Source organism: Pezoporus occidentalis, unplaced genomic scaffold (assembly GCF_034315485.1).
Source record: "Pezoporus occidentalis ecotype Australia unplaced genomic scaffold, CSIRO_AGI_Poc_V1 ctg2, whole genome shotgun sequence".
Classification (NCBI taxonomy): Eukaryota; Metazoa; Chordata; class Aves; order Psittaciformes; family Psittacidae; genus Pezoporus; species Pezoporus occidentalis.
In genome coordinates, this window is record NW_026913855.1 from 21,031,338 (window position 1) to 21,055,680 (window position 24,343).

Below are 24,343 nucleotides of genomic sequence, written 5' to 3' on the forward strand. Positions count from 1 at the left end.
AAGTCTTGGATCTCAAATTAGAAGCACTCAAGGCTTGATTTAATGTGACAACTTCATCTTTATAAGTGAAAATACAAAGTCAAACCTGAAAAATAGACTAATAGTGTACTATTAGTGCTTATTTGACCCACTAGCAAACATCTATATGGTAGGCAGAATCAAAGTATCACAGGATCATTATGGTTGGAAGGGGCCTTTGGAGATCCTCTAGTCCAACCCCTACAGCGAAGGCAGGGACACCGAGAGCTGGTTACACAGGAACGTGTCCAGGCAGGTTTTGAGTGTCGCCAGAGAGGGAGACTCCATGACCTCCCTGGGCAGCCTATTCCAGTGCTCTGCCACCCTAAATGTACAGAAGTTCTTCCTCATGTTGGGGTGAAACTTCTTGTGTTTCAGTTTAGGGCCATCACTCTGTGTGCTGTCATTGGGCACCACTGAAAAGAGTCTGGCACCATCCTCCTGGCCCCACACCTGTAGGGGAGCAGTGATAGGCAGAGCTGAGAAATGTTTGCATATTCATATCTATGCTTTCATGGGAACTGTGGAAATTGTAAGTCTGAAAAGAAGAGGTTGAAAATCTTCATCTAAATATTTTTTGTAATTCTTTGGCCTTAGAAAGCTGCCAAGTTCACTGAATGCTATAAATTCCACTAAAGTATTTAAGTTACTGCATTTTAAAGAGGTGATAAAAAATAACTTACTTCTGAAAGTATATTTCTTTCTTGGAGTCAAAAAAAAGCTGGTTCCCTCATTAAATCATAGATTGCTAATTTGTTTTGTCTTTCTCACTGGATATGTTAAATGTCACAGTCATTTTTCTTGGATCTCTAAGGAAGTGTCAAAAAATTTTACAGAATTTTTTTGCTGTTGTTTCTTAACTTTGTAGAAAGCTTCTAATTCAGGGATACTCAGCTTGAATTTAAACTCAGTTTGCCCAGTAGCCATTTCACTTTTAAGCCAGATTTCCACATACTGGATGGAAGGCATATGTTTAATCTTTTTTGCTAGTACTGTGCCTAGATTTATGTAGATGAATTCTAAATGATAAATGTTAAATTTTATAGATTAAAAGATTGCCCTTTGTGCTGTTATTTCTTTTATGCAATGGACTGCCTAAATTTTTTTTTTTTTTTCTCTTTTTTTTTTTTCTCTTTCCCTCTTCTCATTAAAATACATTCATGTATTTTTCATTATTAACAGCAGTGAAAATAGACTTGATTTCATCTCCGGGTCTCTCACAGAGTAATTTATCTGAGCAGCACTGCATGTTATCCTTCCTGATACTTGCAATTTCTTTCATAACAGAATCAAACTAAACTCCTTGACCATTATTGCTGCATTGTATTTCACTCCTTAGTTAGGTGGAATACCTTGTCATTCTAGATATTTAGATGTAATTAAAGCTTCTATTTTGTCATGGAGATATAATTCATTTTGTGGGACTATTTTCAGGATTGCTCCTAAGCAAGTAAAGTCAAACTTTATGAAATGAATGTACTATCATTATTTAAGTTTGTAAAACATTCAGAAGGTATTTGGGACATAACTACAGGAGAATGAATTGTTAAAAAAAAAATCAAGGAGTGAATTTAGAACTAATCTATCTCTACCAGTTTCTATAAATGTAATAATTACTCATAATGCACAGTCTTGATTGAATGTATTTTATGTATGTAGCCAGGAAAAAATATCAATGACTGTAAATACAAATATTAACTCAACAATTGATCTAAGTTTTAAATTCGTCTCAAGCTATTATATTGAACTTCATCAGCTGTGGCATTTTTCTGTTACATATTTCTATGTTTATACACACTAGGATTTCACTAATCATATTGCATCCTGTCTGCCTGCAAAGTTAGCTAAGCAGTTCCTTTAAAACAAATACAGTTTAGTGTTCGGATTTTGCTTAGGCCAAATGAAAAAAAAAAAAAAAAACCAAAAAGGAGAAGAAACTTCTTGTTACTTGTTCATGCAATAACTTTCCTGTCCACAGCTGCATTTGTAACCTAGCTGAGAAGAAGAATTTATTGCTGATAGTATTAAAATCCAGTACAGATAATCAGTTGGTTGGAGTTAGAGAGATATGGTGTAGCTGATTCATTGGGAACATGTGACTTCTAGGAGACAGTGATATAACCAAAAGCAGATTGGCTTCCTAGTACTCACTAAGAGAAACTGGTTTTGGTTGTAAAGATGAGAATTCTACAGAAGATGAATTTTTAGCTGGACATCTGAGGGTTTTTTTTCCCAAATGTCTAGTTGTGAAAAGTCTTCACAGGTTTATTTTAAATTCTGTACTTTAACTTCTTGCAGTCATGGCTTATCTACAAAGAGTACGTAAAATAGACTTGGGTTAGTAAGACTAGCTCAGCAACATTCATATCCATGGATAAGGAGATAATCCCTACTCTGTGAGGTGATAAATTAGTTGATAATTCACTGACTGGAAATTCTAGGAATCAAGAATGACCAGTAGGAAAGACTTTTGAGAAATTAAATGTTACAATTTATACATATGGAATAGCAGCTAGTTTGGTTTCTTTCTTTAATTTCTTGCTTTTTTGTGTTTTTTTTTTTTTTAATGGAAGCTCAAGGGAAGAGAAGGAAACTAACTGGGAAAGACATACAATATAGAAAACTGGCATAGTTTAGCCAACTCCACTGAAAGCAGTTTGCTTTCATGTGTGATTGCTGTTGTATTAATCCCACTCTGAAGCTATGTTCTAACATGGCTTAGTGTTCAAGGTTTGTCTACAAACACGTAGGAACATCTACGTTTGTGCTCACTGTTGATATAGAGCAGGTCACCATAATTTTTCCTTTTTGTGTTTTCTATTCTGATTAGGCCGTGGAGGTTATATAACTAGTGGGACCTATCTTACTGTGCATCTGCTATAGTGACAGTGATGCCTCTAACATTGCTTGTGTAGATACAGCCAAAATGAAGAGAGAGTTAAGGAATGGGGCCCTTAAAACACCCTAAAAGGTAACTAGTAAATATTTGACTAGGGCAAATACTTGTCTGGGAGGAAAAACAATGGTCTTTGAGTAAAGTAATCTGGTGTAAGATTGCTATGTAGTCATAGGAAAGATTCTTCCACTATACTTTAAAAAGCTAGAATTCTTAATGATGTCTTCTTGTGCAAACTAGTTTTGAGGTAACTTGCATCAACATTTGTAAAAGCTTCAACACAGTTTTAGGCTGATGCTCAAACCAGGAACTCAGTGGCTTTTAGTAGAATTTTCTTCCTAAAGTGAAACTCGCATTTTCAGCACAAAGCTATATAAGTAAAATCCCAATTATTGGGTCAATATCACAAAGTGCCAGGGCTCAGACCATCTGGGACACATCTAAATTTAAGATAAACTGAAGGAAATGGTTGCAGAAATCACAGTAAAGTCAATTAGCACATCTGTGCTTCCTTATTGTCAAATGTCTTTGCCAGATCCTCCATATTCATGTTCCATCTGTCTTTGTAGACCTGACTTCTTTCTGTTCTTCTCTCTTACTTTTTTTATTTTATTTTATTTTTTTTTTTAAATCTGATACCTAACAGGTACATTGGAAATATATGTTGCCACACGTACTTGCAGTCTTACTTGTGTCTCTGCCATCCTGCATAGTTGATTTTTTCTCTCTTGGCCTTGCCAACTTTTCACACATTGCACTAATTTTCTCCCCCTCTAATTATTAGCTAGTTTAATAGGCTAACCACACCATACAATTACGTAGTTTTGTATAATAGGTTTCACGTATTCTTCATCTCTATTAACAGATTTGACTTACCAGATTTTATGACATTTTATACAAAAGAAAGTAGCCTGCTGCAGAGCCGTTTCCCATGAATATATCTATATATGAAGAAGGCACCACTAAAGCCCCCATTCCTTCAGAAAGCCTCTGAATTAACTGAAATCCTTACTAGAAAAATGTTGAGGAAAAGGCACAAAAGGGATATCCCATTATATCATCTCCATTCTGCTCCTTCTGCAGGCTACATTGTCATATTTTCATAAATTTAAAAAGAGTTGTCTAGAAACTAGTTCTTCTTTCAGGATTCTTCTGTCATCCTCCAATAATGTTGGAGGATTAATACAACAACTGCTAATATACTGATCATTTCTAAAGACAAATGTTGGGAGTTGTCCTGGGTTCAGCAGTAGCAGTCATTTTTCAGGCTCTTTCCCCTGTTAATCTAGCTGTGTTAATATAGCTGTGTTAATCTAGCTGTGTATTTTTTACATACAGAAATAAACTATAAAATCATACTTCCAGCACCATATTTCCAGCGTTTCTACCATTTCTTTTCAGTCTTGCACTTACTGCATTGCACAGAACACTGCCTTTCCCTAAGCAGATCTTGAATGGGGAAGTTAATTCAATAAAGGAAATAAATGTAAGGGAATATTGGTTTCATATAAATTGAAATATGCTGGATCAAATCTGAAAATTAACCTTTGCATTTTATTTTATAAGTGTCTGGTTTCTGACACTGTCTGTATCTTATGCATTCTATGCATGCTTTTGGGTATAATAACAATGAAAGCAGGATGTTTCTGCAAAGTCAAAATTGCTAGCTAACAACAGTTGTTGCTTAAAGTGTTTCTCCGTTCCAATTCTGACAAACTGTTTTCTTCTGTCCCTACAGTTTTCCAGTTGTCCCACAGAGTCACTCGGGTGGTTCCAGAGAGTGCTCTTCTGATTGTTCTTGGTCTCTTCCTTGGTGGCATTGTATGGGCAGCAGATCACATTGCCTCCTTTGCCCTTACACCAACTGTATTTTTCTTCTATCTGCTGCCCCCCATTGTTTTGGATGCTGGATATTTTATGCCAAATAGACTGTTTTTTGGAAATCTTGGTTCTATCCTTCTGTATGCTGTCATTGGGACAGTCTGGAATGCTGCCACAACCGGTTTATCACTCTATGGCGTCTATCAGACAGGAATAATGGGTAAGTTTGATCTGCAAAGGCACAACTGCGAATGCTACTGTATGTCAGATGTTAGATGGGTGATACTTTACAACTTAACAACTCCTTTCAGCAGGAAAAAAACAAACCAAACCAAACAATTGCAATGGGAGCAATCTGTAATATTTTTTTTTACCAGATTTAAGAACGATCTGAGAAATCTTCTCTGAAGCAAACACAAAGGAGACACGAAACTGTGTCTCTTATATTTCCCTGCTGTAAATGTGTGCATACATTCTCAGGATAAAGTTCAGGATTCATCCCACTAATGGATATCTGGACAAAAATACACTCTGCATAGCTTGTTTTTTCTGCTGTGATAGAAACCTTCAAAGTTACTGTGAAATGAAACTGTCATCCTTCAATCAGCTTTAATATTAAGCAAGTAATGGTTGTTGAGTGAGTCTGTATACATGACATCTCTATTTTGTGTTCTGAGGCTGAAAATTGTAACTGAAGACTTACAGAGCCAAATAGCACACGTAAGACACATATAAGAGTATTGGGCTGCTAGAAGAGGCACAGAACAGCAATTTTTAATCTCCTCAGCAGCTGTGGCATGCACATCTGCTGTGCGCTACCACCTGAAGAACAGTGATTCGCACTGTATGTGAATTGCATGTGTTTTGAAACAGGCATCCTACCTATGCTTTTTACTGTCTGTAGTGAAGAGCCCTTCTAGGACAAAATTCTGTTAGACTATTGAGTTCAAGAAAGTACTTACAGGGTACATCTGAGTGCTGCTGGGAGCAATATAGATTTAGTGTGCTGCTGTGCCTGTGCACTCTGCCCATCTGTTCTTGGCAACCAGTGCTGAGATCCTGGACTCTCTGTGTGGCTCCAAGACCGTGAAGGCTATGTTGTGTTGTATTAAAAGCTCAACAGTGAGTCATGGGGCTGTTCTCTAAGCACAATGGTTCAAAATCGACTCAAAGCAATTTACCACAGACTTCCTTTTAAGTCCAGATAACAGGAGTGCCTCAAATGTCAGAAGCTGCAGAGACATTCTTCTGATGAAGAATTAAACTATTAACCAATTATTGCAGCAGATAACATAATAGAGATTTTCAGCCTGAAAGCCGGCTCTCATTATCCAACACAGGGAAGTAGCAAAATTTTGTTGTGGAAGAACTACAAGAAGACCACAGATTTGTTCATATGAGAGTCATTTTGTATAACTGCAGACATTTGTAATACAGACATCTATGACAGATTTAGCTTACATTTTAGGTATTTATCTGTAACACACAACTATAACACATTTTGTAAGCAAGTATTTTTCTTTAGAAGATACAAAGATGACAGCTCAGATGCAGACACTATTGGCTTTTATAGGTAGGTAAGACATTTTATGTGCTTGCAGCCTGTGAACGCAATATATTGCATCCGCAATTTCACAGTTAAATACAGGTTTTCAGGAACAAAAAAGATGACAAATGGATACTACTATTGCAACACATTGACAGGTAGGACAAGGATTTCTTTCTTCAAATATCCAAGCTGTTTGGAACAATTTAAAAGATACAACCAAAATTTTTTATTAACATCCTGTTCTGGGAAATATAATGAGTGACAACTACTTTTAAAATATGTTTATAAAAACATTAAAGGACAAGCATTGACCTCTTTATGACATGTGAAATGGAAAGTATTTTCCCCCCCAAAAATGATTTTAAATAAAAACTCCATTTATCTCTTACTCTCCTCCCAATCCATATGCAATTCTCAACTAACTGTAAAAGCTGGATTAAATGACTACATGTTTTTCATCATTATGCAACTGTTTCAGTGTTGGTACATACTAGAACTGTGAGCTTACAGTTAAACAGGAGAATCAGCCCTTACCACAGGTCACAGCTAAAGCCCAATAAGCTAAAACTAGGGATGTTAACAAAAGCAAACAATAAACTGACTTGCCTGGTGAATTTAAATGTTTAGAATGAACATTAATTGATATACTGTGGGGACCTGTCTTTACCACAAAGGCATATTATAATCTGTTAGAGTTCTAATTTCAGATATGGAAAAGGCCAGACAAGCCTGTCCCTGATTCAAACTATGTCACTCTCCAGCAAAGCTAAGTAGGACTTTAAAATACCTTCTTGGCACATACTTACTAATCCACTAAATACATTGTGTTGGCCTCCAAGATACCAGCAAGTTCTGAGTACCACGCTTAGTGAAAAGCCTTCCTGTTGTTACTTATTTGCTGAAGTTAGGAGAATGCTGAGTTAATTTCTAGAAGAGTTCATAGCAGCCTCTGGTTAAAGTTCTATGGCGTATTTTTGTTTCTACCACACTTTTTCTAAGATTGGATTGAATGCTAAATGTAGTATCATTGAAATGTAGGAATGTATATCCACTACAAAAATTGACTAAAACCAAATTACTTCCATTGAAGTAATGGTCCACTAACCATTGAATGGGCCTGTAGTATTGTCCATCAATATGAGATTGAACGATCCAAACTGGATTACTACATAAACATGAAAGTAGCTTTGTTCACATTCAGTATCCTTATAGATATTACAATTTGCAGAAGAAAAAGAGAGGTGGTAATAACAAGGAAATCCTTTCATAAGAAATTAACTTAAAAAATCAGCGCCTTAACTATACCCATACCAGAGCCATACTAGTCTCTTTTCACAGCAGCAGAAGTACCTAATCCAAAATCTTCCTGGATGATTGCATCTAAGTGTTAACCATCTGCCGAAGAACACATGCAGTGCTTATCTGTGGAATAACTCTGGTTGTGATTAATATTTAGAAAGTTTTTTTCCTGTACAATTTAGGTCACAGCAACAACACGCTGAGTACGTGCGGAAGTCTTAAAATGGGCCCAGTGAATTTACCTCACTCAGGTGTCATTGGGGGCACCTAGTCAATCCAGACTCCGGACTCTCGAGCTGGAAGAAGCAGTGGTCATGTATCACTTGGAAATGACTTGCATTATTAGTCTAAATAGAAGCCTGATTTAGAAACCCCATGCCTCTCAACACTGCTTTGTAGGAATTATTGTGGTGTCCTAACCTTTCCATAAATATTTGCTCACTAGCTTTGCAAGTCTTCAAAGAATGTACCAATGATCATAATCACTAACATATAAAAAAAGATAAGCAATCTCAGTGAGCCAGTTTATTCTAAAAGCTTACATCCTATTGTACCCTGATATCAGATAGTTATCGTCAATGGGTTTGTTTCTTCCTTAAGCATGGCAGAGAAGGACATTTGATGGAACCATTACTTAGATTCAGGTTCAAGGCTGTTCTCAGAATTTTTGGCACATACTTCAGCTCACTGCTTCAACAATTCTCACACTAAAATGGATAGATTCAGTCCTCATTCACAGCCTAATATGTCCAAGAGTGTAAAATATTATTACTCTTTTTGAAAATATAAAGCAGTTAAGTGTCTGTGCAAACTATGAATTTTTGATTTTAAGGCCTTACCAAGGTCCCTATAAACCTGTATATATGGAAAACTGTAGACATTCTGATTGGCAGACAGCAGCTTATACAATATGTACTTCTGCAGCTGCCCCAGATTTTTGGCCATTGTTGTTTTCTACTCCTGTCTCTGGCTGGCCATGTAAGTGTCCTTCTGTAGAGTAAATATGCCCATATTGTTTGTATCAAAGCTATTTGGAATATTCAATTACCTTTCAAGCACTGAACATTCTGGATTTGAAAAATTATTTCATAAGAGTTCTTGCTGGAGGAGTGGCCATGTCGTTCTGGAAGTACCTTACAGGAAGTATTGATCCTTTTGCTATAGCTACTGATTGTCATTGTCTAACTTATGCTTCTAAATCACTAAATCAGATGGATTTCTCCCTCACCTTTAGAAATCACGCCTGATACAATTGCCTATTAACTTTGGGCATGGGCCTCTGCACTGTGTTCTAGTGAATGAACTCTCAACATATTCATTCTTTGCTCCTCAAATACTTTTGGGCTTGAGCATCTCTTAATAACCCTCCATCCATTACATTAATGAACACAAAAGAGATGTTCTTGTTCTCTATGCTTTAAAAAATCAGTTCCCTAGAATTGATATTGGGATAGCACTACTGATTGCATGAAGAGGGTCAATTTAGCAAGATGTCTAGGAAGGTAAGTAAAGCAATCTTTGTGGCTCTTCCTTTTCTGTCACTTTTAAAAGAAAGTTAATGCTTGTTTCAGTCTTCACATAACTAACCAAAATAACCTTAATAACTAAAAGAAGACACACAAAAAAATAAATACTCTGCTACTTTATCAACAGAGTTTTGTAGTTCCAAAACCTTTGGAATCATTGCTGAAATTTCTAAGGGGCTACAACACAAACATGTTGGGGTTCATTTACTCCTTTATCTAAAGGACTTGCAGAGAGTGGCCTCATGAATCATAATTTGGGAACAACTGGCTTAACTGCACCTGTCAATGCATGTCTCCTTGAATAAGGAGGCCACAATGGTTTTTAACTGCACTGAATGCAGTTAAGCAACACTGTACAACTCTTACCAACCAAGAGTTGAATTTGGCCTGTGGCATGAAGTATTTTGGAACATTTACTTCAGGAGTACTGATATATTCATCTTACCATCTTGTCATTTCTCAATTATCCTAAGATAATTTACTTATAGATAAACCAAATCCACAAAAACACAAAGCCAGTTTGGATCTGGAAATACTTATCTCAAGTGCCTTGCCGGAAGAACAGGATTGTACTGTTCTCAGAATCAACTTTGATCCACATGGGCCAGTTCTGGATCCAAAAAACCTTGTAGGCGACACGTTGCAGAACTTAAGTAGTTTCTGTGTCATGCTTTCTAGTCAATGCCTTAGGATCCTTATTTTCAAGGATTTTGCATTATTTGTAATATCACAGTATGTCATTACTATAGATAGCACAGAGCTAACTCTGCTTATACTTGGCTTTGTTTTTGAAGGCCACCTGAATACTGGACTGCTGGACTTCCTTCTGTTTGGCAGCTTAATTGCCGCTGTGGATCCTGTAGCTGTTCTGGCAGTGTTTGAAGAAGTCCATGTCAATGAAGTTCTATTCATCATTGTTTTTGGAGAATCACTTCTGAATGATGCTGTAACTGTGGTAAATACATTATATATCACGAAGTCATCTGAATTCTAGAAGGTTTCTTCTAAAGTTTATTTTCACCTTAAATGAAACACCGTATCACCTGTGTGCATCTACTCATGGGCTAGTGGACAGTAGCTGATGATTTTCTCTGTCTTGCTTACAAACACTGTATTGCAAAGATTAAATGTTTGAGCATGAAAGCTAGTTGGAGCCCATAGGTCACATAAAAATACACAGTCCTGGGTTGGAAGAGCATGAAAAACATTTAAAATGAAGTTTCAGGTGTATATGTTTCATTTGGCTTTCATGACATACTGAAATTAGTTCCAGGGATTTTGAGCCTTTCTTTGCTGTTGATTTTAATGCAGATAATCTTTTCTGTGTATTTCTGTTATGTTCATAATTTGTATGCATACCTCAGATATATAAACAGAGAGGGAATACTCTCCAAAGTGCTTATGCTTGTTCCCACTCTTTTAATTCAATCAGAAGTTTATCAAACAGATATACAACAAAGAACCAATTCCAGAGAAAATATGGGACATTTTAGAAAGTTTCTGATTAAGAGAATTATTATATCTTATTATCTTATATATTTTACAAAGGTGATTGATTAAATCTGCTAAATAACTGGATTTTAGAATGAGAAGTGGTTTAGAAAACCCATCTAGATCTAACAACGCTTCTTATAGATGGAATAATATTGAATTAAGAAATGGGAAGTTGTGGGGGTTTGAAATTTGTTTCTTCTTGTATCACTGCTTTTTTTTCTATTTTGAAAAATTGAAAAAATCTCCAAAATCTTTGCTCTCCACACAGAATTTCCCTCTGTCACACATCAATTCAGAATTCAAAATGTTGGAACCCATAATGACAATATTGAAATACAGTTAATTCAGGAGCAAATATTAAGTTAGCCTACTTTTCTTTTCAGGTGCTGTACAATGTGTTCGAATCTTTTGTTACAATAGGTCCGGAGAATGTGACGGGGACTGAATGTGTGAAAGGCATAGGTGCGTAGAATTGAATTCCGTGTCAAATCATTGATGTACACATGCAGCGTTTTACACAAAATGTTATTACTGTACCATCAGTAAATGTTATTTTTCATCCCTTTCCCTTGTCACTCATATTCCCACATTCCTGCGGCATAGGTGAATGCCCTAAGAAAATAAATGAGTATTCCTGAATATTTGGGAACTTAATTAGATATTTTTTTCTGAGGAGGCTCAAAAGATGTGGAGGTCACTTGTTAAGAACACCAAACTTGACGGCTGTACATATTTTCTTTCTATTTTATAATATGTTCTTAGTTTCAACCTATGCTCTCATTCCATGCCTGGAGAATTGAGATTGCATTTGGGCATTCTCACTCCTTATCAGTGATTGGCATCAAGCAATGTTTGCCAGTGACTATAAAATATTTGCTCACTATTTCTCATTCCAAGCATGACGCGATACTACATGATCTTATGAATCAATGTTTTATCAACGACTATGGCATATTCTATAACATGCTTTTGGAAAAGCATTTGTTTACAGAACATGGGGAAAAAAAAATGTTCAAAGGAATGTAGTGAGTTTTGGATGAGCCTGAAGTGGTAAGGCTTAACAGAAATTAACCTTGTTTTTATTACAGAATCTTCATTCACATACAAAGTGCTATAAGGCAATTCCTTTTAGAAATAATTGGTGTGTCCTCCAAAATTTTCTCTGATGTGCTAACCATAAAATAGAACTAGTTCAAACTGTTATATTTCTACCTGTTTAACCTGTGTTTGGTTTTGCTTTTCAGTGTCATTCTTTGTGGTGAGCCTGGGTGGTACACTGGTTGGCATTTTCTTTGCATTCCTGCTCTCCTTGGTCAGTCGTTTCACCAAGCATGTGAGAATCATTGAACCTGGATTTGTGTTTATCATTTCCTACCTGTCCTACCTCACAGCAGAGATGCTTTCTCTTTCTGCTATCCTCGCGTAAGTCTCTTTTAATTACTGCTTGTGAAGGGGTTGGGAAGAGAGAATCATTTTTAAAAGCACTGAAAAGGAAGACCTAAATTATATAGGACTGCTATTGAATATGGAACTCATGAATATTATGCTGGATATTACTATCTTCACGCTGCAGTAGATCGTAGTTTGTAAATATTGTCATTTAGGATTGAAAAGGAATGCAAGTTTTCCAGTATCTGCTATGCAACATGAGAGCTTCCTGTGCAAAATACAGAATAGACCCATTCCTTTTTGACATTAATAATACTTCGATAACTACAAGTTGTCCGTTTGGATTTACATCTTTCCCTATAATTTGTAATTAAACCCATATTTTTCTAAAGCATTATGTGAATGTCCATTATTTGCTGCTCTCAACGCCTTGACTGGCCTGTTAAGGTTTGCTTAAATCTTGCCTGGTTTAGCTTGAGTACTTCTGTGGACTTTCGTCTTTTAGAATCCATTGATTCCCGGCACCTTTCTTCTCAGTTTTGCTTGTCATGTTTGTAGATGCTACAGTGAGTATACTCAAGATCAGAAAATCTTGCTGCAAAAGCAGATCATTAGTTTAAGATAATGTCCAAAGTAAATAAGGTTTAAAATTTTCCATGTAAAACCGTGGTACTCTGAAGAGAATTAAGGTCTGTTATGATGTAGTGAAATGCTGTCTTCACACCTCCTGGCGTCACCTGAGGGTGATTGCTCGAGATACGCGTTTTACCTAGATTAGTCTCAACAGTGGCTCCTTAGGAATTAATGGTAGGGTTTTATCACTATGTGACAGGCAGATAGAAATACTATTGAATGTTGCAACAAATATTTTCTGAACATTTGTTTTTTGTTGTTTTGTTTTGTTTTTTTTTCCCCTAGGATAACTTTCTGTGGCATCTGCTGTCAGAAGTATGTCAAGGCTAACATATCTGAACAGTCTTCTACAACTGTAAGGTATACCATGAAAATGATGGCCAGTGGAGCAGAAACTATTATCTTCATGTTCCTGGGAATTTCAGCTGTAAATCCAGATATCTGGACTTGGAATACAGCTTTTATTCTGTTGACTCTAGTCTTCATCTCAGTATATCGAGTTATTGGTAAGGGGATGATCTTCTTCCTGTTTTGTTGATATAATCACATATTCTTTTGTCAAGAAATGAAAAAAGAAAGGGGTTCTAGACTTTTCCTTTTAAAGTGTTCAGTTTATTGTGGTTGAATTTATGTTTGGTTTTGGGTTAGGAGGATAGATCTCTACAGTAAGCTTTATCATATGCTGAAAATACACTAGAATTTCACTTTTAATGATGCATGAGGATATGACTAGACCATTAGTTAACATCAATCAAGCTGTGGCTGACCATTGTTGACCCAGCACGTTATCTTGGCAAAATCTTCCAGTGAAATGGACTTTGTTCTTTATTAGGCAGCTTAACAAAATATGTGAGTCTGTCAGCCATCTCTTTTCTTCAGCTCTTTCAATTTGGTAATAAAAAGATTGTTTCAAGCTGATTTTAGGGTTAACTTCAGGTTTGAGATACACAGTGATATCAGGTCATACATAATTACACCACAGATTTTTTGACTTTAGAAATAATTAAGAAACAAGAAGCTGTCTTCCTCGTGTATGGTGGGAGCTCTGGGAGACATGAATTCTAGAGCTTTAGGACTCCTACAGTAAGCAGCATCTCACCTGTAGGCCTGAAGACGGTATTACCATAACTATACAACCCTCCATATTACAATACCATCAATGTCATTTTTAGTGATTTGTAAAGAGCACTACGCTGACTCTCTAAACAAACACTGTTTCAACTCTGTTCTCCTTCTGTTAAAAGATGCTGTGCATATCAGCGACTATGGTGCTAGAAATTCTGTTCTTTCTCAACTGTGAATTTCAAAGGCTAGCACGTAACAGAATTTCACCTGTACTGCCTATGCCAGATGGCAGCACTCTCAGAAGTGTTGCTGGCCCACAGAACAAGCTTCATCTAACTCCTTTGGCTGAACGTTGGTACCGAGAGGGCCTGCCCTCCTTGGCAATGTAGCAATGCAGAGGGAGAAGTAGATGGTGTAGAGAGTCTGTTATGAAAGCAGACTGGTGATACTGTTTTTTTTTACACACAGTTGGGTTATTAACATGTCATAAGGCTATTTCTGGACATGCTGGCATTTTTTTCTTATAGGTGTAGTTTTACAGACATGGATTCTTAACCACTACAGAATGGTCCAGTTGGAAATAATAGACCAGGTGGTGATGTCATATGGTGGACTACGTGGAGCAGTTGCTTTTGCTCTGGTTGTACTTCTGGATGTGGAAAAAGTGAAAGAGAAAAATCTGTTTGTCAGCACAACTATCATTGTTGTGTTTTTTACTGTCATTTTCCAGGTAATACAACTTCTTAAGTATGCTTCTTGCAAGGAGAAGGAGTCCCACAAAAGTACTGAATGCTTAAAGCAGTTCTCAGTTGAAGGTTGCGTATTGTTTCACTGAACTGAAAGCATAATTGAATTTGTAATTTTAGTAACAAAGATCCTATTTTATGTTTTCATATGGCACCACAAGGGACAAAACACAATTTCCTCTGTGCTAAAAAATGTTCAGTCTTAGCTGCTTGGTATTAATAGTGCTCAAGTTAATATCTGATTAAACATTCACCTCATATGAATAACTATAGGGAACAGTCCTTTTTATGGGCAAATACAGTCATTAAGCTGATCTACCTGAGCCTAATTCCTTGTTTTTAAATATAACAGTATTTAAATATGAGAGTGGGACAAGAAAGTATTTTGCATCAAAACAAAACAGTACTTCCAGGATGAAAAAAACAACATTAATTTAAATGCAGATATGTCTGACAGGAATTTTTTTCACAAGTTTATTATAGAAAGTTTAATTGTGGTCACAAACTTCTGATATGTGTAGAAAATAACAGTCAATGGTACAGGAAACACTTTAACCCTTCCACTACCATACTTTTCTTATAGAAGATGTATTTTTCCACTGGTTGGTGTCTTTTCAAACCTTTGTAACAGGAGCTGAGGGTACTGAATTATTTTACCTTCTAAAGAGGACAGAGATCAACTGAAGAAATACCACCATATAACATACAAAAAATGCTCTATCTCTCTTTAACAACAACCAGCTGGAGGAAAATCTAAGATCATTCCTATTATTGCTTTTCAATCCTTAGGGACTGACTATCAAGCCTTTGGTACAGTGGCTGAAAGTGAAGAAAACTGAACACAGAGAGCCAAAACTGAATGAGAAACTTCATGGCAGAGTAAGATTTTTAAACAAAACTGTAGGTTCTTCTGGATTTTTATGGAGTGCCCCAAGAAAAAAAGAAAAAAAAAAAAGAAAAAATTCTTTTTGGAAGGGAGGGGAGAATCAAATTTCAAGTGCAAAATCCTTCAAACATTTCAAAATTTTTCTGTAGGTTGTAATTTGGCTTTGGGTTGGGTCCTGTGAAGAGACACTCAACTGAAGGTTCTGGTCTTTCACTTGACAATTCAATGGGGCTGACAGTACTGGCAAAACAGCATGGCTGGAATATGCTTCTTTCTCTTCATCTAAAAGAGAGCAGAGAACTTTCAATTGAAGAACTCTAGGGCAAAGCATGTGGAAGTAAGCTTATATTTCCTTCCCAAGTATTGTTTATTTATGGAAAAGGTATGAAACCAGGCTTTGTAGCTTGCATAATACATAGAATGGTAGTCTGCTGCCCAATACAGATGTTAACTATATAGTGAAATTCCAGATTAATGATAATAGTTCAGTGCGAAGTCTGGGTTTGCCCCCTTTTGTTTAACCTTTTGAAACATTTTGAAACATTTTGAAACATCATCTCTTCCAATTGACTTTCACACAATATAGCAAAGGTTTTATTCAGTAGAAGAAAAAACATCCATTTTCAATACAAATATAGGTTAAAAGATGGAAGACTATAAGACATTTTAAATAGGTTAAAAGATGGAAGACATCTTTCATGGTCTTCTTTAATTAATAATCTTTTCAGATTTACACAGCTATCCTGCATTAAGTATTTTAACATATTCTTGTATGATCTTCTAATCTTGTCTGTTTTCATGCTGGACGTCACCTGAAGTGTATTAACAACATAGTGATGGACAGGGCTTGTTTCTGATTAATTATTTTGCAGTCTACTGAATAAATACATTGTGCTTTTGTTATCCAGCAATTCAAATTTCCATTTCCATTCAAATATCTTACTATCTGAAAATCATGATTCGTTCCCAGTCTCACTGCATTCATGGCATATACCTTTACGTGACGCTTAGTAGTGCAGGCTGAGCAGCAATGTTAATCCTAACACTTTGCAAAGTTGTATGTACTGATTCACCACTTCCTAGAGTATCCTAGCAGATGCTGTCTCAGGAAGCACAGTGCTCCTAAAACTGTATAAACTGCAAACTTCAGAGAGAAGGAAGCACTGTCTGTTCTCAGGGAGGAGGAGGGAGACAACTTGTAATATCATCTTCTCCATTTCCCTGTCAGATATCTCCTGAGGCAATGTTTAATATTATTTTCAGGAAAAATCCATATCATCCATGTTGTGCTAAACCCAGCATGCTGTATATTCTGCAATAAGCGCTCCAATATTCAGAGTGAAATGTAAACAACCATGTATAGAAAAAGACTAAATTCTACCTGCAGTTGCCTTGGCTTGAATCAAGAGCTATAAACTCAGGATTTCTGTCAGCCATCTAATATACTCAGTATGGAATTTTGCCCTAGATATCAAAAGAATGGAGCTTACTTCAACTCTGACAGATGTATGGATTCCTCAAACATCTAAAAAGGAACACTAGGGACTATTTTCAACTGACTTAATCACCAACACAAACAGCGGCTGATGTACTTCATAGGGCAGAAATGGAGATGGCAAAAGGAGTTGATAAAAAGAGTTTTATAATTCAATGTTAAAATGGGGGATCAAGTGCCTTCTGGCTGAAGGTTGTTTAATTACTCTTGTAATTAAAAAAATAGTGAATTCGTAAAGAACTGGTTAGAAAGTTCAGGACCTTTGAAGAAGAGCACACAGTAGTTGGTATTTCAGTAAATGGGAAAAAAAAATCTGCTTAGCAGCAATAAAATTATTTTGCATAGTCACCTGGTCTAACCTGACATAAATTCAGCTGTTTTCTAATTACGCCTTTTATTCCTCTAAAGATATTAATTCCACTTTCACTTTCCTAGGCCTTTGATCACATTCTTTCTGCGATAGAAGACATTTCTGGACAAATAGGACATAATTATCTGAGAGACAAGTAAGTAGTAACTAACTTGTTATGTTGAAATATTGCTAGAAAATCTTATCTGTAAATTACGACTTTTTAAGCCTCTGAGTTTAGAGACAAGAAGGATAGCAAATGTAGTTGAGAAGGTTGTATGCTAAAAATGCTGGAAATATAGCAAATGTGAAAGTGGGGGAAAGGGTTGTCCCCTACAACTGGACTCTTTTCCTTTTTTCCCCCACAGTTAAGATTAGGCCTTTGCAAATGCCTCAGTTCACATCCAGGGATCAGTTACTCTCAGGATTTGAGAACTGGTAATTTGCACAAGATTTTAACTAAAATGTCAGTGTTGGGCCTTCTCTGTAGTACTCCATTTCATGAACATTATTTGTGTGTGGAGACACTAAAAAACAACAGCTAAAACTGTCCCAGTTGTTTGTTCTATTTCTACAAATAATGTGTTCAATGCTTCTGAAAGTGATGGCTGAGGGTGCTTGGAAATTACTCTAATAGTTTAAGCCTATTAGTTTGAAACCAACAATGAAAATTACAGGTCATTTCTACCTTCCTCTGTTTATAGCTGATTCCTCTTGAGATAAGCAAAATTACTCAGCTGAAAGATACAGGCACCATTTTCTTTAAATTACACATGAAGAGTTACCACTGTGATGGGCAGACTTCCGTAACCTAGATGAACAAATGTGAAAGAAAGACATTAGTCCTGGACATCTTTAAGAGTGTTAAGGTTAGGCAATTCTCTGCCTGAAGTTAGGTCATTACATAGGTATAGACAGTCACAGTTCTGACCTGCTAATGTCCTGATGACTCAACATGTCCATTCCAATCCAAAACCCATGTGGTTCTGCAGAGCACCGTGCTAGCCCTTCCTGAGAAGCCTGAATATAGCTTAGGCATTATGTCTGCACAACTATAAAACTCCTAGGCTGGATCTAGATTGTACCTGAGCTCAAGCAGAATTTCTCACCAGTTATAGGAACAATCTCCTTCCTTTCCTTTTGCTCTTTGCTCATTTATGCATCAAAGAATTTTCATGAGTTATCCCAAATAGATCATCCCCTTTCTTTTGCTCTGGATTTTTAGTTCAATTTTTGGGAATTAATTTCAGCAGGCAGGAATACATCCCCAGATTTGAAATAATGTCATGAAGATGGAGCTAAATATTTTTAAAATGACATATTTTTTATTTTTAATATCTTTTTAAAATGGCTTCTTAAATGTCAGAAAGTAATGTCCCTGAGTAACAAGAGGAGTAGCTTAATGTGGATCCGTGGTTGAGTGTGTGCTTTGATGACTAATATATTCTGAATGAGACCACCTTAAATCTGCTTCTTTTGGACTGTATGTACATGAAAGTGATGCTTCCTCAAAGAAACAACAGTCTCTAGCATCTCAGTGATGTGCTTAGGTGTGGCAACTTGAATTAGAGATTGCTTGTCAGATATTCTCCCTAAAGAAGAGGAATAGTTATCAAATCAGTGAATAATATCTAACAACAAAAAGGTTTCAACAATCTAAATAAGAAGCTATAAACTCAAAAATAGCCATTGGGCAAGGTAGGTAGAATCACTGAATAGTAGTCTTAAAAGCTGCCTCATTGCCCTTTAGAGAAAATCTCGAGGAAGGCCAATGAAAGTAAAGCAGCCTTTATCTTCTGGAGCCTAAAGATGAACTGGCAGATATCCTGCTATCAGACAAGCTTGGAAGTGTAAATAACAAAATACACACCATTTCTATCCCCCAGAGTACATCAATGGCATGAATAAAGCACTTTTGGGTTGTGCTTTTGGAAGGACAACAATTTTCTGCACTGGCTGTTCTGCAGTACAGCTGGGGAAAAGCAGATTCCCTTCCAAAAGAGGAAAGAAAATTAAAATTTTAGAATGAAGCTATTAGATACAACTGCATAACCAGAAGTGGAAAAATGAGGTAGCATAATCTCCCAAAGTATAAAATGTTCTAGTGACTCTGAAATAGGATATTGTAATAATAGCACTCTTGCTGTTGTAGTAGTGTTTGGTAAGTGAAGCTATCAAAAGCTTTGTGACAGCTGCATAACTCTGTAGCAGGCTTTTCCTTAACTTTCTTTAAATGCTAAAGGGAAAGACTCAAAACACAAATCCCTCATATTGCTATGTTCACCATTTTTAAAAAAAATGCTTAGCTCAAAAAAAGTATCATTTATGTTAAACTGAAAATTATGTGAAACTAAAATTGCTTGTTGCCATTAACACAGTTCGTTTAAATCATCAGGTGGTCCAATTTTGATAGGAAATTCCTCAGTAAAGTACTGATGAGAAGGTCTGCTCAAAAATCAAGAGACCAGATCCTTAATGTTTTCCATGAGCTCAACTTGAAGGATGCAATTAGCTATGTGGCTGAGGTACTCATGAACACTTGTTGACATGTTATAGCATCATTTGGCTTTGTGTTTTTGTGGAGTTTCTTGGGTTTGTGGGGGATTTTTTTGTTTAGGATTTTTTTTTGGGGGGGGGCAGTTATTTATAATACAAAGTTGATATATTACAGGAGATGTCTAAAAGAAAACTATTTTCATTTCTGCTTTGCTTTCTATTCCTAAATGTGTTATGAGTCCCAATATCACCTGTTTCAGTGGCTGCAGTTCTCAGTATTATGCCTGATCCCCAAGAATGAGTATATTGTACTTATTATCGTACTTATGTCAGTGTAATTTTCTGTTGGGTTTTACTGATGAACTTTGTTTCTAGATTTATTGCCTTTAAAAAATACTGTAATTCCAAAAGGATCAGGCAAACTACTGTCTGTCTAAATGTGTCAACAGCTTGGCTCCTGCTGAATAGTGGCTCTATGTTGTTGACAAACCTGAATTGAAGAAGCTTACTTCCAAGTGGTGTGGATATATGACCAATGTAGTGGATTGCTATAATCCCTTTCTGCCAGATCACAGTAACACACACCAAAAAAAGAATTGGGAAGGGTAATTTTAATTCAACGAAATCATAATACCCACAGTTCAAAAATTAGGGTTAAAGTTAAGTACTACAGATATCAAACACAATCACAAAATTGTGAAGTTAGAGAAACTAAAGGCATGTTACAGGAGACATTTTAAAAGTTACAGAAGAGAAGAAAATTACTGGTCTTTGCAGGAATACTATTCCCAGACTGGAGCAATGTTAACAGGTTGTGTAAGAATTCCTAATCTTTCTCAGTGTGAAACTGACCACTTTAGTTCAAATAACCACAAATATGCAGTATTCATACAGTGTAGAGGATAGTTTTAAGAAGAGTATTTTAAACAATAATCTTTGAGGTGATCATCTATCTATGCCCATAACCTCCAACTGAACTCAGAGTCAGGTGAAATATCAGTTAACTTCTTTAATTAAAATAAACACTATCATTGTGACAGAATCTGCTACTAATACTAGTTTCTTTTTAAAAAAAGTTGAGCTACAGCCAGGCAGACTTCTGTGAAACATGGAATTTCAAAAGTCAAATTCAGAAAATAAGATTAAATTCATAAATTATATTAGTGTGAAAAATGGGGAATAGTTCACAAGTAAATACTTCCTTTTGAGATTTTGTAAATTGCCCCTTCAGTTTTCATACCATTTGAGCTTAAGGACTAATTTTCTTTCTTGTGGTGCTTTCTGGGTCACACTTTAGAGGAAGAAAGTTAGATAATGACTTTGATGTTGATGAGCATGGGGTTTATATTCTGATTCACAGCTGAATCTGTTTAGAACCTGCTTCTTAATGTCATTGACCTGATCCAACACACAATACTGTAACATGTACGTGGGCTATTACAGTAAAAGGAAACACTTTTTTTTACGTGAATGTAAACACGTAAAGGGAACACAATACAGTTAAAGTTGGAGAAATGTAGATAAACTCCCAATATTCTGCAAGGGAATTGTTTCTTCTTGGTATATTCTTCATTACAGTTTAGAATGTAGAGACCTGTTATGTGATCTCTCTCTCCTGTTACGCAAAACCATAGATGGGTTCAACCTATGTAACCACAATGTCACTCAACAGCTGCCTTTCACCTAAACAAGGTATTATACAAGCAGTAGGGAAAACTGTGAAAACGTAAATCTGATCTTTTTCAGCAATTCAATTCTGACATATGTTTCAGAACTGAAAACAAATCTCTTCAGTATCTCATCTCCTCATTCCATAACCTCTTTCCAATAGTCTTGTAGACATCTACCTCCACTTAAACTTTGTTGCTTCCAGCCTTGTAAAGAACAGAAAACTTGGTATTTTATCTTTTAAAATGGTACTGCTAATGAAGAGATGTGTTGAGTCGTAAAAATCTGCATAGATATCCCTATGTACTTAGTTTGCAATGTGGTACGAAGTAAAAGGTCCATCCCTGAAAGAGTCTGTGAAGAGGAAAGAGACTGCAAAAGTGCAAGGATATAATTTGTAAACAGATTGAAGCCTAAGAAATCATTCACATCTTCAGAATCAATTTACAGGAGTGGAATAGTTTTCTCTTTGCTTTGCTCATTACCACAACATCACTTAATGTAAAGCAACCACACCACCAAAAACTGGTTTGTATTCGTTAACCAAACACAATTCCTCCCCTGCTTCTTGTGCTATTTGCATACAGCAGCCTCAAATTATGTACCTTTTCTCATACATATTTTGCCCTAAGTGTTTACAGCTTTCTTTCTGTGGCCAGGGAGAACGCAGAGGTTCCTTGGCATTTATACGCTCTCCAAGTACAGACAACATGGTGAATGTGGATTTCAACACCCCACGTCCAAGTACTGTGGAAAGCTCTGTCTCTTATTTACTGTAAGTAATAAGGACCAATTGGGTGGGAAGGTTGGGGTTGGGGAGGGTGGGGGGAGGTGTGTTATAGATGAGGAAATGGAAACAGTGTTATAAATCTTGAAAAACACATATTACAGAGGCTTCATTCCCTACTTTTTTGACCTTCAATTAATTTTTCCTCCCACATAAAATGGATATTCATGCAGTTATATTGTTGTATTTCACACAAATTTTTTTGCAGCAAAGCATGGTAAGATGTGGCAGACATCCACATTAGAATTGTTTCATGTGCCTTTTGTTCACCAACTGCTAAAGGCAAGCCTAGATGTAATTTCTGTGTCTCCTACAGAAAAAGTCCGGGGAGAGGCAAGAAAAAACCCTTGCTCTTTCCTTAACTCTTTCATGATTCTGTCACCAAACAGACTATGTGTCATGTAAACTGAGAAATTAATGCTACACCCACCCGAAAATGAAAAATTACAATCTTTTCACATTTCCCTTCATTTATTTGCTCACTCATTTTTATTTAGCTGATTTTGACCTTTCCTTTTTTCTTCTTTTCCTTTTCATCCCCATTTCTCCCTCTCATTCCACATTTTCCTGTTTTTATTTCCTCTTCAGCAATTACTGATTTTTAAAACTGCTGTCCCTATATTGTATTTCTCTTCAGGAGAGAAAAAGCTGGACCAGTGTGCCTTGACATGCAAGCTTTAGAGCAGAGGAGAAAAAGTATCCGGGACACAGAAGACACAGTTGCTCATCACACTCTACAACAGTATCTGTATAAACCTAGGCAGGAGGTGAGAGCAGATTGGACTGTTTTCCAATCTAAAACAGGAGACATTAGGAATCAAAACTTGGGAGTGAAAGTCAAAAGGAAAGAACCCATCTGTAAAATCTGCACCTTTGAGGAAGATAGGCTTTTTGTCTATATTCTTTCTCATTTATGAACATGCCTCTTGAACTGTATCCTTGATTTCACTGGGGCCAGTGGAATGCAGAACTGGATCCAACACAGGTTCTGAAGCACGATTAAATGGAGTGTATCAATTGAAGTGATTCAGGCACTTATAGGGAGAGGCTTACTTTGAATGACAGTTGCTCTTACATATTTAAAATTATTGGATTTATACCTCTTTCATGGTAAAGAAAGAAAAATAAGTGTTTCACTAATGCTCTCAGACTAGTCTTTGGTTCATCCTTTTTATGGAGTTGTTTATATTTGCATGACACTGATTAAATGCACTGATTCAGAGCTTCCAGTTGTATTTTTAAATAAATTCATTGTCTTTCCTTCCTGGCCACAGCATAAACACCTGTACAGTCGACATGAGATCATGCACAGTGAAGATGAGAAACAAGACAAGGAGATTTTCCATAGGACAATGAGGAAGCGCTTAGAATCTTTCAAGAGTACCAAACTAGGAATAAACCATCCCAAGAAGCTCAATAAAATTCACAAGCGAGACCGAGGACAAAAAAGGGTAAAATACCTTCATAAGGACCCAGATGTAGGCATGGAATAGGAAGGGAGCACTCTGAATGGTCTTATGTCCTGCATTTATCTCTGTCCTATATAACTTCATGAACTTAAAGGGCCTAAGCAAGAAGAGATTAAACTATGAAATAACTCTAGGTGCATCTTCTCACATGCTGCTCTTCTCTGTGCTTTACAACACTTCCGGGTGAGAGATTTTGGATCATTTGAAAAACAACAGACCTTGAGCCACACTACAACACTGTGGGGAGATGTTGCAGGGTAGCAACATCTAGTACTAAGCTATAGTAGCACTATAGTATTGAGTATTTCACAAAATTTGCAGGAAACTAAGAGGTAACATACAGCATACGAAGAGCCAAAGTTCCTTTCTTTTCCTGTAGTGAGTACAAGTGTTGGGGAGAAACTAATGATATCCGTATTGAATCTCAAGCAAATATTACAACACATTTCAGCATTATGATGCTGAACTCATAATTTCAAAGGATTCCACATTCACATACCATTGCTATCTCATGATGGTAGCATTTTTGGTAACTTTTTTTGTTTTCTTTCAGCGAAACAGCAGTGTCATACCAAATGGAAAAATACCTTCAGAAAATCCAGTACAAGATTTTACTTTGAAGGAAAAAGGTAAAAAGACTCAGACCGGTTTCATTAAGTGCATTTTACCAGCTACCTTGTCAATGAAATGTCACTGAAAATTCTTATTACATGCAACAATGAAGCTGGCATTAAAAAGACTTCTAACCATAACTTAG

At 36.4% G+C, this 24,343-nt stretch overlaps 1 protein-coding gene across 3 annotated transcripts in view; it reads left to right on the top strand.

Moving 5' to 3' along the window:
- SLC9A3 (solute carrier family 9 member A3) overlaps positions 1 to 24,343 on the top strand; it is a 52,292-nt gene that overhangs the window by 20,491 nt on the left and 7,458 nt on the right. For all 3 annotated transcript variants that reach the window (XM_062618132.1, XM_062618133.1, XM_062618135.1), the window contains exons 2-14: positions 4,653 to 4,955; positions 9,904 to 10,064; positions 10,987 to 11,065; positions 11,848 to 12,025; positions 12,911 to 13,131; positions 14,218 to 14,420; positions 15,226 to 15,315; positions 17,253 to 17,323; positions 19,562 to 19,691; positions 21,990 to 22,105; positions 22,755 to 22,884; positions 23,392 to 23,568; positions 24,140 to 24,215. In XM_062618132.1, coding sequence (XP_062474116.1) covers positions 4,653 to 4,955; positions 9,904 to 10,064; positions 10,987 to 11,065; positions 11,848 to 12,025; positions 12,911 to 13,131; positions 14,218 to 14,420; positions 15,226 to 15,315; positions 17,253 to 17,323; positions 19,562 to 19,691; positions 21,990 to 22,105; positions 22,755 to 22,884; positions 23,392 to 23,568; positions 24,140 to 24,215 — 1,935 coding nt within the window. The remainder of the gene's footprint in view (positions 1 to 4,652; positions 4,956 to 9,903; positions 10,065 to 10,986; positions 11,066 to 11,847; positions 12,026 to 12,910; positions 13,132 to 14,217; positions 14,421 to 15,225; positions 15,316 to 17,252; positions 17,324 to 19,561; positions 19,692 to 21,989; positions 22,106 to 22,754; positions 22,885 to 23,391; positions 23,569 to 24,139; positions 24,216 to 24,343) is intronic.